The 13316-nt window shown below is 46.2% G+C and overlaps 1 protein-coding gene across 1 annotated transcript in view; it reads left to right on the plus strand.

The window, feature by feature from the left end:
* The window catches only part of CAPN14 (calpain 14), a 59208-nt gene extending 51268 nt beyond the window's left edge, over positions 1 to 7940 (plus strand). The window contains exons 17-22 of the mRNA XM_015112047.3: positions 7 to 71; positions 2414 to 2482; positions 3163 to 3238; positions 3867 to 3983; positions 4367 to 4422; positions 6291 to 7940. Of these exons, the coding sequence (XP_014967533.3) occupies positions 7 to 71; positions 2414 to 2482; positions 3163 to 3238; positions 3867 to 3983; positions 4367 to 4422; positions 6291 to 6317 (410 nt within the window). The 3' untranslated portion in view covers positions 6318 to 7940. The remainder of the gene's footprint in view (positions 1 to 6; positions 72 to 2413; positions 2483 to 3162; positions 3239 to 3866; positions 3984 to 4366; positions 4423 to 6290) is intronic.
* The last annotated feature ends 5376 nt before the right edge of the window (positions 7941 to 13316 follow it).

A 13316-nucleotide genomic window follows, 5' to 3' on the forward strand; every position in this document is an offset into this window, starting at 1 on the left:
TCACAGATCTGGGGAGCAGACAGCCCTTCTTCAGCCTGGAAGCCTGCCAGGGTATCCTGGCCTTACTGGACGTATCCTTTCAGGTCTGTGGGTGGATGCTTACTGTCGGTTGAGAGCTTCACTCTGGAGCTAGACAGAGTGGATTTGAATCCCAACCCCAACCCTTGCTCATTGTGGGATCCTGGACAAGTCACTGAACTTCATTATGCATCCAGATGCTCATCTGAAGCATGGAGAGAGTGTTGAAACTTACTTGGTAGGATTAATGTGGGAATGCAAATGAGATAATACAGGTAAAATGCTGGGGTCAGAGTTATCATCTAATAGGTGACCAATATTAGCCATCTATCACAATAATGTCATTTCCTGGGAATGAGGATGAGGCAGCTAGAAGGTGGTGGTTAGTAACAGCTCTCCAGGTTTACAAGAGCCTTTGCAAAAGACTTGGGGCCCTATGTTTTCCATTTAATAACTAGGTGGTGGCTGCCCCCATGCACAGATCAGGAAACCAGGACTAAGGGAAGTTAAACAACATGCCACAAACTCAGCTGTCCTGTTTCTCAGCCCTGCAATTTTTCTAGTAAACGCACTCCTTTTCTAAGTGGATAATTGTAATCAATGTTTGATCATCCATACTATGGAGAGGCATATTGAATAGATAGCCTAAGGGGGGTTGTAAAAACAAAAACAGTCTGCAGAAACCCAGAGACAGTGCAGGATTAAGTGTACAGGCATGGGGCAGGTCCCAGCTCTGTCACCAGCTGTATGAACTTGAACAAGATCAGACCCTCTCCAAGTGCTCATTTCATCAACTAGAAGATGGGGGAGTTAATGCCGGCCTCACCTGCTACAGGTGAAGTGTGTAACTCAGTGATGGATTCATAGTGAGGGCTCAAACAGAGATGGGGTGTGGTAGTACTTTGACCCAATGTCTCTGATGCTAGGGGTATCTGGGCATGGTCTACAAAGCCAACCATTAAACTTAAAAAAATGTAAAAGGCATCCTTAGCCACACTGTGCCTGACTCCTTCCATAAGCTGGTTTTTAAAACAATAATGAAAAAAGGTTACTATTTTTTAAATTTAAATCATGTCAAATTGGCCATGTCAAAATATCCTGCCTCAATACGAACAGACACTTCTCAAAAGAAGACATTTATGCAGCCAACAGACACATGAAAAAATGCTCACCATCACTGGTCATCAGAGAAATGCTAATCAAAACCACAGTGAGATACCATCTCACACCAGTTAGAATGGCAGTCACTGAAAAATCAGGAAACAACAGATGCTGGAGAGGATATGGATAAATAGGAATGCTTTACACTGTTGGTGGCAGTATAAACTAGTTCAACCATTGTGGAAGACAGTGTGGCGATTCCTCAAGGATCTAGAACTAGAAATACCATTTGGCCCAGCCATCCCATTACTGGATATATACCGAAAGGATTATAAATCATACTGCTATAAAGACACATGCACATGTATGTTTATTGTGGCACTATTCACAATAGCAAAGACTTGGAACCAACCCGAATGTCCATCAACGATAGACTGGATTAAGAAATGGTAACATATATACACCATGGAATACTATGCAGCCATATAAAAGGATGAGTTCATGTCCTTTGCAGGGACATAGATGCAGCTGGAAACCATCATTCTGAGCAAACTATCGCAAGGACAGAAAACCAAACACCGCATGTTCTCACTCATAGGTGGGAACTGAACAATGAGAATACTTGGACACAGGGCAGGGAACATCACACGCAGGGGCCTGTTGGGGGGTGGGAGGCAGGGGGAGGGATAGTGACAGGAGAAATACCTAATGTAAATAACGAGTTAATGGGTGCAGCAAACCAACGTGGCACATGTATACCTATGTAACAAACCTGCACGTTGTGCACATGTACCCTAGAACTTAAAGTATATATGTAAAAAAAAGAACTCAATAAAGGATGCTAAGAAGAAAAAGGTAGGAGTGAAAAGAAGAGGCAGTGGGATATGTCATATTTAATTTGTTTATGTTTAGGTATAAAAGACTTCATGTGTATTAAAATTATATCACTATTAATACTACTGGTACTCTACTAACAAAAGATAACATTTCATAGCATTAAAAAAAATTCTGCCTCACTTAATGCTAGCTGTGGTCATCACCATCATCACCTCCATCATCATCACTTCTCCCAGTGCTGCTGTGCTCTGGGCTCATTCTGTCTTTTCCTAGCAAGAGTGAGGGAGCCCTGGGCTGGACTGGCCAGCAAGGTGAGGCCAACTAGCGAAATCAGACACGATCAGACATTGAATGAGGCCATCCACAAATTGCACATCACTTTGTGGAGGGCTGATCACTGCCTCCAAAGCATGGATGGAACTCTCCCTGGCAGCTTTTACCTTAACCTATTAATCAGCTTAATGCATCGGGTACTATGAGCATCCAGGAATTCAGGGATCTGTGGAAGCAGCTGAAGCTCTATCAGGTAAGAACAAATCTTAACCACACCTCTTTGGAAGATGGTGTAGGAATGGCAGTTCTACAAAGCTGTAGAAGATACTTCTCTGCCATGCAGCCCTTTATATCCAACTCACCAAACCTCTATTCTCCCTTCAGTGAGCATTTCCTCCATTGTTCTCTTCCAAGCTCAGACAGCCGGTTGCAGTAGTCTCCTGAAGTTTCAAAACACATATCTAATCATGCTGCTTCCTTACAAAAAGCTTTTTAAGACTCCCCATGGACTTCAGAGAAAGTCCAAACTCCTTGGCACACTTGGAATTTAAAGTCTTTCATAAATTTGCTCCTTCTTGCTCTTCCAATCATTGCTCACAACCCTCCCACTTGTCTCCTAAGTCAGAAAGCTGGAATCACTTTAAAGTGTGGATAATGTGCTTACATTAAGCACGTTTACCCACACCAAGACTGTCTATACCCCATGAGAAAAAGACTTTTCTGTTTTTCAGAACCCTTGCTCTGTAGGAAACATAAGGTGGTAGGATCCCAGCATGGACTCTGCCATATTCTTACCCTGGCAGCAGGCCCTGCATGTGGAGCCTCAGATATCTCCAACAGCCCCTCTGCAGTGCTGACAGGGGACACACAGGGGCTCTCAGATGGTGCTTGGAAATGCCTGGCTTCCTGAACCTCTTATTTGGTTCTTTACAGAAGGTTTTCCACAAGCAAGACAATGGGTCAGGATACCTGAACTGGGAACAGCTGCGTGCTGCCATGAAGGAGGCAGGTAGGCACAGGAAGAGCCGGAGCTGTGGGCACACACGGGCAGGGTGCACACTCACCAGGCAGAGGAGAGGAGATGCGTGGCGTGCTGAAGTAACTCTGATACGCAGTGTGACTCTCAAAGATGTAGATCTGCAATCAACACCAACATTTTTTATGATTGTCACTGTGATCCTAGCCAACATTGATGGAGGGTTGGCACATTCAACTTCTCATTTAATCTTCAACACCACCTTGTTATAATCCTCACTTCGCAGAGGAGAAAATTGAAGCTCAGTTGCCTGGGGTTTAAATCCAGGACTACCGGGCCCCAAAGCAGGTACTTCTGAGCACTTAGCAGACTGCCTTCTTCCTTGAAGGCCAGTAACATACTTGATGAAAAGAGCCTCATGCTGATTGCCTTAACAGGCAGGGGTGAGGAGTAGGGATTAAATAAAATAAATTGGTTAAACAATTCAAAATGAACCCTATAAAATATTTCCATGCTATCTGGATTCAGGTCCCTATCACAGCATTTCCATGCTATCCGGATTCAGGTCCCTAAAATTCAGGACAATTGAAGGGGCCTTGGGCAGGAGGGGAGCTGGGTGTAAGCCCCCAGCACCCACAGCAGGAGCTTGTGCTTAATGCAGGAATCGTGCTCAGTGATGACATCTGTCAGCTGATGCTCGTCCGCTATGGCTGCCCCCGCCTCCAGATGGGCTTTGTCAGCTTCGTCCACTTGATGCTGCGTGTAGAGAACATGGAGGGTGAGCTGGCAGGAAGTTGGGGAGGCCAGGTCTTCCTCTGCTGCCCCATGACTTCCCACCTGTCCCTAGTTTAAGCACAAGGGAGGACAGCTGCCATCCCAGAAACGGCAGACCAGGGAAGCTATGGGGACCTCCAGCCAAGTGCCTGCGATCCCTGGCTGCAGATACCCAAACTCATTCGTTCCCTGCCTTGTTCCAGAGACATAGGCTTGAAGTGGCTCACTTGTCATAGGTGTGGCTGCGTGTGATCACATGTAGGCTGACATTGGGTTCCCTCATGTTTTCAGAATGGATGTGGTTAAGGTGAGATATGTGGGAGGAACGAATTCATAATGTTTCCAATATACACATTAACTGTGTTCCTTTCTGCTGCATTTTCACAGATGTCTTTCAAAACTTAACCCAAGATGGCAAAGGGATATACCTCCAGAAGCCAGAGGTAAGACTTGCCCCAAGGAGGTGGCTCATGTCATCTTAGGTAGAGGTGGCCCTTGCAGGACCATGTGAAGGAGAAGGGCTCTGGGGACCTTTATTCTGCTGAATTTGAAATTGAGCACTACATTCATTGCACTCATTCATTCATTCATTCATTCATCCATCAAATATTTTCTGAGCACCCACTTTGTGCCAGGCACATATGAAAGGTGTATCCAATAACTCTGATTGCAATAATGCCATGTGACAAATTTACAAAACGTAAGCAACATATATATGATAAGCACTTATTTAGCTTCTGAGTCACATGGCTGGGAGTCAGTGGATCTCAGCTGGCTTGCTCATGTATCTGTGGGTTAGCTGAGGGTTTTGCTGGGTACCTGAATTGAGGAAACTCTGCCTAGGTTTGTTCTTTCCAGGGAAATGGGAGAAACACAAGAAAGAGAGCTTAAACACACTAGGCCTCTGAAACCAAGGCTCCAGTCTGGCACACCTGCAAGTCATTCTGTTGTCCAAAGCAAGTCACATGGCCAAGCCATTTCCTCCTCTTTCATATCACTTTGCAGACACAGCAGGATGTGTTGAATGAATGAGGTGATATGCCTAGGAGAAGACAAATTCATGTATGAAACTGATTATCTTTCCTGATCATTCAAAATGCACTGATTTATTGAGCAGCTGCTAGGTGCCAGGTGTAGCGCTAGGTAATGTTCATTGTAAGGACATTGGAGTCTGGAGTTCAATCCTCTGCTCTTTTATTCTGCAACCCTTCCTCTGATATGGCCGCTTAGAAATGATTCAGTCAAAGCTGGAATGTCTTTCTTGATCTCAAATGTCCATTTTATGGAATTGCTTTCCAAGCTGTAGGGACCTGCAGCCTGTGTCACCCCTCAATCCCTCCAAGATTCGGTGTGAAGTGGGATTCTACTGGAGGGCCAATGGCCAGAATTTTCAGAGCCTATCCCTGAACTGCTTAGCCCCACACTTGAGTGCTGGGGCATCACTCCTGATCCCAGGCAATCCTTCCATAGTGGCAGGCTCCGGTCTGGGAGAATAGGACAACACAAGTGTGGCACCCGAAATAGGACAGTCCAAAACTGAGCAGGGTCCAGTGGACAAAGAGCTATCACAGGAAGAGAACTGCACTGGGGTCTGAGAATGGGTTGAAGCCACAACACTTCTTGTAACTAGCTGCAGGACCTTAGGCAAATCACATTAAATCTCTGGGCCTCAGCTGCCCACAGGTGAAATGAATGGAACTAGGTGGTCTCTGAGATTGCCTCCAGCTCTGACCATCTTTGGCTCAGTGAGGATCAGGACCACCCAAGGTCTGTAGGGAATGGTAGCCACCTCGTTGGATTTCACGCTGAGGCTTTCTCTGACACCATTGGTAACTTCACTATTCTCAGCTTTATCATTCTGAGGGATTGGCCTGGGGAGTGGTTTCCCCAGAGATCCCCTCTATATGAGTTAGAGGGGTTGTTCATCACACCCACATAAAGCTGTCAGACCAAGGGGCCCATAAATGTAAACACGTAGAATATGCTTTAATGGATTTCTGCTACCCTGCCAGTTTGCACACCTGCCCAGAGCTGGCACGAGCATGCCAAATTGAATTCATGGGAAAAAAATTCATTGAGAATTGAATACAGAATCAGCCTGTATTTGGCTGTCATCATTCATAGGCACAGTGAGAAGTCAAGGTTGATTATATTTCAGGTTGATTTATACTTCCTAATGGATGGTATGGTCCCTCTAGCTAAACCATCCATTAATGTTCTGTCTCCACGGCTCCCCAGGAGTGTGGGGTGGGGAGGCCCAGATGAGACATGGGTCTGAACTGACCATCATTTGCTTTCCCAACATGTCCAGTGGATGATGATGGCACTGTATTCCTGAGAAGGCTGAGTCTCGCCTGCCCTCACTGAAGACTCTGCTTGTGGCCCAAGAGCAGCCTTTGGCTGAGACCAACCCGTGCCCACCCTACTTACTGATCTTCAGGACTGCCTCACCAGTCGTCACCTCCTTAGCTGGGAATATTTCTCCTCTGCAGCCCTCCCCCTGCATGGCCAGCATGCAGAAAGGGAAGGGAGGAAGTAAAGATTGCATCAGATTTGTCAAAGCTAGCCATCCTTCCCTGAGGCCACAACCTTGTCACAAGCAGAGATATTACCTGACATGGCCTAAGCATTCTGACTCCAGAGCTGGTATGCTTAGCCTCTATACAACACTGCCTCTGTGGCTGCAAACTCAAGTGACTTTAGACATGCCATATGTTCTCACATGTGGGGTAATCATCTAGGTTTTAAGGTCTGGAGAGGGAATGATATATCCTTAGACATTTAGTCCCAGCATTTGCAAATTAGTAGAGACATAGGCTAAGTTTCAGCTGTTTGGGGATGGAGTTAGGGATATAGTGGGTTTTCAGAAACACAGACAGTAAGAGAATTGCCAGAGTCCAGATGGGGTGGGCTGGCTCTGGCATCTGAGATCATGGGGTAGTCTTCTGCCGACAATACCTCCATATGATTGGATTTGGGGGAACCCAGTAGGTTTAGAACACCTGAGTTCTCAAAGGGCTTCCTGCTTGTGACAGCTGTCAGTCTGTTCACTTGACCTATAGACTATCAGATCCATTTCAAATCCGTCCAGAAATTCTCTGACTATCTACTTCAAAGAACAAAAACAAACCCATGCTAAATTATAGAGTCAATCAGCGGGTGGTTGGTATATCTGATTTTTTGAACTACCACGATACACTTTGTTTGTTTCATCCCTCCGAACCCAGAATACAGGTGCAAAACCAGAACAATGGCCTTTTTCCAAAGTCAATGCAATTTATTCATAAGTTAGCACCTCAGAGCCATTTATTACCACAGGTTGAGCATCCCAGATCTGAAAACCCCAAATCTGAAATACTCCAAAATCTAAAATTTCTGAGAGTAGACATGAAACTCAAAGGAAATTGGGGCATTTTGCATTTTGAATTTTTGGGTTTGAGATGTTCAGCTGACAAATCTATAATGCAGATATCCTGAAATCTGAAACACTTCTGGTCCCAAGCATTTTAGTTAAGAGATACTCAACCTGTATTCTATTTAATCTTAACTTACAAACAATTGTAACCAACCTGGCTGTTTGATTTCCAAGTCCATAGCAGACTCAGGAAGGAAGCTGAATGAAGTGATAAAAGTGTGTCCGTTGGCAGAAGGACTAAAGGAGATTTGAGCGCCTGTCGCATGGGTACTGTACCGGAAGAAAGGAGCACTTTGAAAGCACAGTTTAAGAGGTGGGAAAGTATTTTATTTAGGGAAAAAACTCGTCATTTATTCCAAATGATAGAAGGTAAAACGGGTTTCCATAAAGTGCTAGATACATGAAATATTGTTGATTTTATAAAAGATGATCATGTATTTGTAACCTTTTACAGATTTTTATATCCATCTACTTATTTGTATCTTTGTCTTTAAAATCTGCCATTGTAAATAGCTGTTTTAATAAAACAATTTTGTCTTGGCCCATGAAGACAGTTTTGGAGATATTTTTGGGTGATGGGAGGGTGACACCGTGAACTTGCTCACAACATTTAGACTACAGTGTGCTGCTTGTGTTAGTGCAGATAGATCTATCTCCATATTGTTTAAGCCTGAGAGCCTCTCTGCTGGCTTCTCAGTGGGTGATTTGAATGGTCCTACGTCACTCAGGTGTTAGCCTCACTCTCCTGAGTCCCTATCTGCACTGTGGCAACTCAAAGATGACCTGTCTTTGCTGACCCCCTTCCTGCAGATTCTCTCCTATACCCCCAAAGTTGAGTACTGAGTACTGAAGACCACGGGGCAGATCCACCTCCCGACTCCCACCACACTTCCCCATCTTCTGTCGCTCCAGGGAAAGGGGGAGGAAATAGAGATCTGGGGCAGGAGAAACTGGGCAAGCACCAGGGTGAAGTCAGCTGAAGGGCTGGGAGGTGAGCATCAGCAGTTCTGGAATATCGAAAGCAGAAAGTCTGCCATGAATAAGAACAAGTGGAAAGTGCAGCCAGGGAGGAGCGAGGAATCACCTGCCAGTGCCAAGGAGGGTGAGGTCAAGGAATCCAGAGGTTGGGTTATCAAGTCCAGCCCACGCAGGGAGGGCATATCAAAGTGAGGCCTGTTCCAGGCTGTCACAATCTCAGGAAAACAGGACTCTACCTGGACAAGAGGGGATGAAAATAACTACCATTTATTTATCCCTGGTTTTGTTTCTTCTTTCATGTTTTGTATAAAACTTCAGTTATCCAAAGAGAACCTTTTAGATTGCAGATGGGGCCTGAAGCAAGGCAGTCCATGACTGACTGTAAATAGCACTGCTTTCCTGCTGTTGCTGTATTGAGTTAGAGAAATGATTTTGGCTTCCAGGATTTTCAACCTGATGTTTCCCCAATGAAGTATACGTATTTAGATTTATAATGAAGGAAAGGAGGAAATGAGTGTTGTGAGTGATGAGTAGGTAAAAGTGGGTATCGTGGAGGAGCAGGCTGTGTGTCGAGCTCTCGGGATCTCTGCAAAGATGGCCCTTTGGGGTTACTGGTCTCAGGTCCTGGGTTACCATCTTTTCTCCAGTGTCCTGAGGACAGAGAGTCTACAAAATCCAACAGAAATGAAAGAGAGGAGAGGTGGGAAGACACAGTCTAGCTGTGTGACATTGGACCTCAGTTTATCCATTTGTAAAATGGAGCCCCAAATGCCTTCATCCCTGGGTCATTGTGAAGATCAGATAATGCCAGCAGGTTGTTGGAGCTTCAATCCAATGAATGAAGCTCCAATTTTTCCCCTTAGATAGAACGAATAATTTCTACAGCTACTATTACTTATGTTTATTTTGGTTTTTAGAAGACATAGTGAAACACCCACGGTTTTATACTCTATTTCTCTTTTCCTCTACTTCTTCCACATCCTCTTTCTGAATGTATCAAACCACTTCCTTGAAGTGGGGCACCAGGAGGGCCACTCCAGTCTCCAATGCAGGGACTCAGAGGCAGGGACGTCTGAGAAAGTGGCCATCTCATTATTAAAGCTCTGTCCTCTGCTTCCCTGTCACCTCAGAAGCAGCCCGTTGATTCAACAGAGCTCCAGGTTGCCAGCTAGGGGTTTTCAGGACCATTGACCAAGCAACCCTGAGAGACTGAGTACTGACCAGCAGTTGTTCCAGAAACTGCTGGGAATTAGGTTGTGATCTAGAAGTGAACTGACACTAACAGTGAGAAGGCAGGGTAAGAATGCAGTCTAGAACGCAACCTTTCTCCACTAGACTTGTAAGTAATTTAGGTGAATCCTGTCCCGCTGGGGTTCTATCCTGATTGGCTCTGCTGATGAACTTGGCTGGCCAGCACGTGGCCCTTGATGAGACCCTGGAATGCTGAGGCCAGTTGGGCAGCAAGCATTCGTCTCATCCTTCTGCCCCTCCATCCAGCCATTCAAACATTCATTTGCCTGAAGACATTTCTCAAGTTCCTGCAATGGGTCAGGCATCTGCTAGGCGCTGGGGACACAGAGCTCACAGTCTCCTGTGGGGTGGGAGATGACTGACGCGTGGTCTGTGGTGCAGTGCGACCTGGGAACGCACACAGTGCTGTGGAAACACAGAGGAGAGGCATCTAACACAACCTGAGAGGGCCAGGGGAGGCGTCCTGGCAGGTTTCCCTTTAACCATCTTAAGGGAAAGAGGCACTAGATAGGAAAATAAAGGGACAGTGATGTTCCAGATGGAGGGCACTCCACATGGAAAAAAAAAAAAGACACTAAAGCAAGGGATGAAGTGGAGTGCTCGGAACACAGCAAGAGGTTCAGAGAAGCCGGAGTTTATCTCTGTTGTAAGAGAACCAAGGCTGCTCAGGCAGGCAAGGGCTGATCCCTGCAGGATCTGCCATGGTGTCCGGGTCCCATCTTGAGAAGCTGAACCATCATCCAAGAATTCTAAGCCTGGTCATGAGATGTCCAATCTTTTCCTCTACACCAGAAAGGCTAGGAGATTAACAGAGTACGGGGGAGGGAGGTTCAATTCCCTGCATTGGCCCTTAGTTCGGGGGAACTTGATCAAATAGCTAAACCTTTTTGAATCTCTGCAGCTTCATCAGTCACATGGTGATGACAATATCGACCTCATAGGCTGTAATGCAGGCTAGATGAGATAACATATGTGAGCATTTATGGCATTTGGCAGTGCACTTAAAAACGGTGAGCTCCACAAATTTCTTTGTGGGGAGGGCACCTTCCTTCCCACTTTTGTGGTACGTGCAGTGGCTTATGCCAACGCTAGGTGGTGCACGATCCCCACACCAGGGCATCTTCCAGACGCAGTACCACAGATGAGTTTCAGCACAAGCTAGTCTGGGAAACCCTGGCTAATGGAGTACCTTGCCAGCCTGACTCAGCCCAAAAGGCCAGCTTCAGCCTCACATGGATTCACTTGTCTCTCCTTGCCTCTTTATTCTGACCAGTGTTTAAGGTATGTACCGTACTCTATTTTATACATTGCATTTGTTTCTGAAATTTATTTCATTTATGTAAGCACTCAGCTTAAGTGCATCTCCTTGAGGGATATAGCGGCACCCAGCCCATACATCCTGGCATCACAGCGCCTGGTTTAGTACATAACTCATGTTTAATATTTACCAATTTAGTGAATGAATGACTTTAAAGTAATTCAGGTGAATCCTGTCATTTAAAAAGTCAGTCTCTACTCAAATTGCTAACTGAAAATATCAATATATAAGGTTTGCCTAAAGAGACATGTGACTTCTCACTAAAGGGTCCGTCTCTGGTGGCCTGAAGTTTAGAGTCATTCTGATGCCAAATGGTAGTTCAAACCATCACAGATGCTGTCTGAACATGTTCTTCGTATCCTCAAATTCAAAATACTAGGGCATCACTTTCTCTTACCCATTCAGAATTCCTTCTCCTGGGAAGATCAACCACTGGGTCAAGTTCCTGAACCTTTTGCTTTCAGGTCGCAAAACACAGAGTGAGTGGTGGGAGGTGGGTGGTCCTGGGCCAGACCCACGCCCCTGGTTATTAAGCCCCATGCTGACTCCTGTCTTCATCTTCACCTTAAGCCTGGGCTTCCATAGTTTCTCCTGCTTGCAGAAGAAAATTATGCCAGAAACTGCGTAGCTCAAGACAGGTAGGGTGGGGTGATGGAAAGGGCAGGCCTCACCTTGACGAGGGGTCTGGGTGTTTGTGGTTCTTAAAAGCTGTCCCTGGAGGCTTCAACAAGTTCCCTAACTTCTGAATTCATCTATTTTAAAAATGAATGTGTGGTATTAGAGGGGGTTGGACTTATAACTTCTAAATCTGCATCTGGCCAGAGATAGCAAGTTTGCCAAGAGCACAGGCTGGCCTTTACAAAGGTGCCCACTTAAGTCCAGCTGTGTCAGTTGTCAGTTACCTTTGGCGAGTCACCAGTGTTTGACTCTATGGTCCAGAGGCCCCCGTGAGGATCTCGTACCATCACACACATAAGCTGATTGGCATCAGGCCGGGCTTCAGTGTGTGGTTCAGTGTTACCCTTCACAGCCATGTGAACTCCACAGGAGAGCCCCACCTCCACGCTGCAATGGTCTGGGAGGACCTTTCTTCAACAGGGGAGAAGCCAAGTGGTTTCTGAACCAGAGAAAACCGGAGGCTACCATCCTCTGGTGCCTGAAATCCAAGCTTCAGTTCTGCTTGGAAACATCTATTTGAGGCCTTTTGCACAAAGGAATCATTTCCCAGAAGGGATCTTTTGGCCAAATGAAATAATTAAAGTGATCCTTGTCTTTAGTTTGACTTCTGCTAGCCTCACATCAAGTCTCACTTGAGGAGGAGCCTCACCAAGTGTGATATTCCTCTCATCCGGCTATCGAGACTCCTTGGGTCATCGGCAGCAACAGCAAGAGGCAGCTCTGCAGAGGCTGTGCAGCCAGCTACAGCAGCACACGCACAAGCAGCCCTGGTGACCCAGGCTGCGGGACCCCAGGTCAGTCCCCTACACTCCTTCACCCTTAGTATTGCACACCCTTGGAGAAGTGGGCCCGTGTCAGTCCCTGCAGAAGGCTGCCTCATGCACAAACACTTAGCTGTTTCAAGTGGCTTTGGGTTCCCTGGGTGCAGCTTTGCTGGTTGACTCATACAGAATATTCTTTCTCTGGTCCTTGGCTTCCTTGACCAGGGAGGACTCAGAGATTGTTAGAGTGCCCTTGGCCTGGGGTTTAATGCTGAGAGGACTATGGGGTTTTCAGGGTGCAGATGCTCTTCTGCTCAAACTGCTGCCCTTCTGCCTAAGCAGATAAGCTTCTGGAGAGACTGGGCTGCAGGGAAGCCTCCTGGGGACTCCCTTTGTGGAATAATGGGAGTGAGGTCTGCAGGCATTGACTGGAATAGGCCCTGTGAGATTGCTGCTCAGGCCTGCTCATTGCTGCAGCTCCTTTATCTGTGATATGTGTGTGTGTGCATGCGTGCATGCGTGTGTGTGTGTGTGTGTGTGTGTGTGTGTGTGTCTGATACCCAGGATACCAGAAGTGAAGCTTCTTCAGATCAGACTCTACCAGGCTCAGGAGCCAGAAGCAAAAGAATTCTGCAAGTTCTGCTACAAGAGTTGGGGGTCCTTAAGGGAGTGAAAATGACCCAGGGGTGGGCTGGTAAAACTGGAAACATGCTTGACCAGGGGCCAGAGGACTGGGGCTCATGTCCTCTCTGCCACCAAATGGATGTGTGCTTGTGGCCTGAGGAAAGTTATTTAACCTCTGAGTTTTAGTGTGCTCATCTTCTGAATTGGGATGTTAACTCCTACCTCATGGGACAGTGGCAAAGATGAAACAAGATTGTGAGTGTGAAAGACCTTTGCAGATTGCAATGTGGAGTTCAGAATCGGGGGTTATTA

This window comes from Macaca mulatta, chromosome 13 (assembly GCF_049350105.2).
Source record: "Macaca mulatta isolate MMU2019108-1 chromosome 13, T2T-MMU8v2.0, whole genome shotgun sequence".
Lineage (NCBI taxonomy): Eukaryota > Metazoa > Chordata > Mammalia > Primates > Cercopithecidae > Macaca > Macaca mulatta.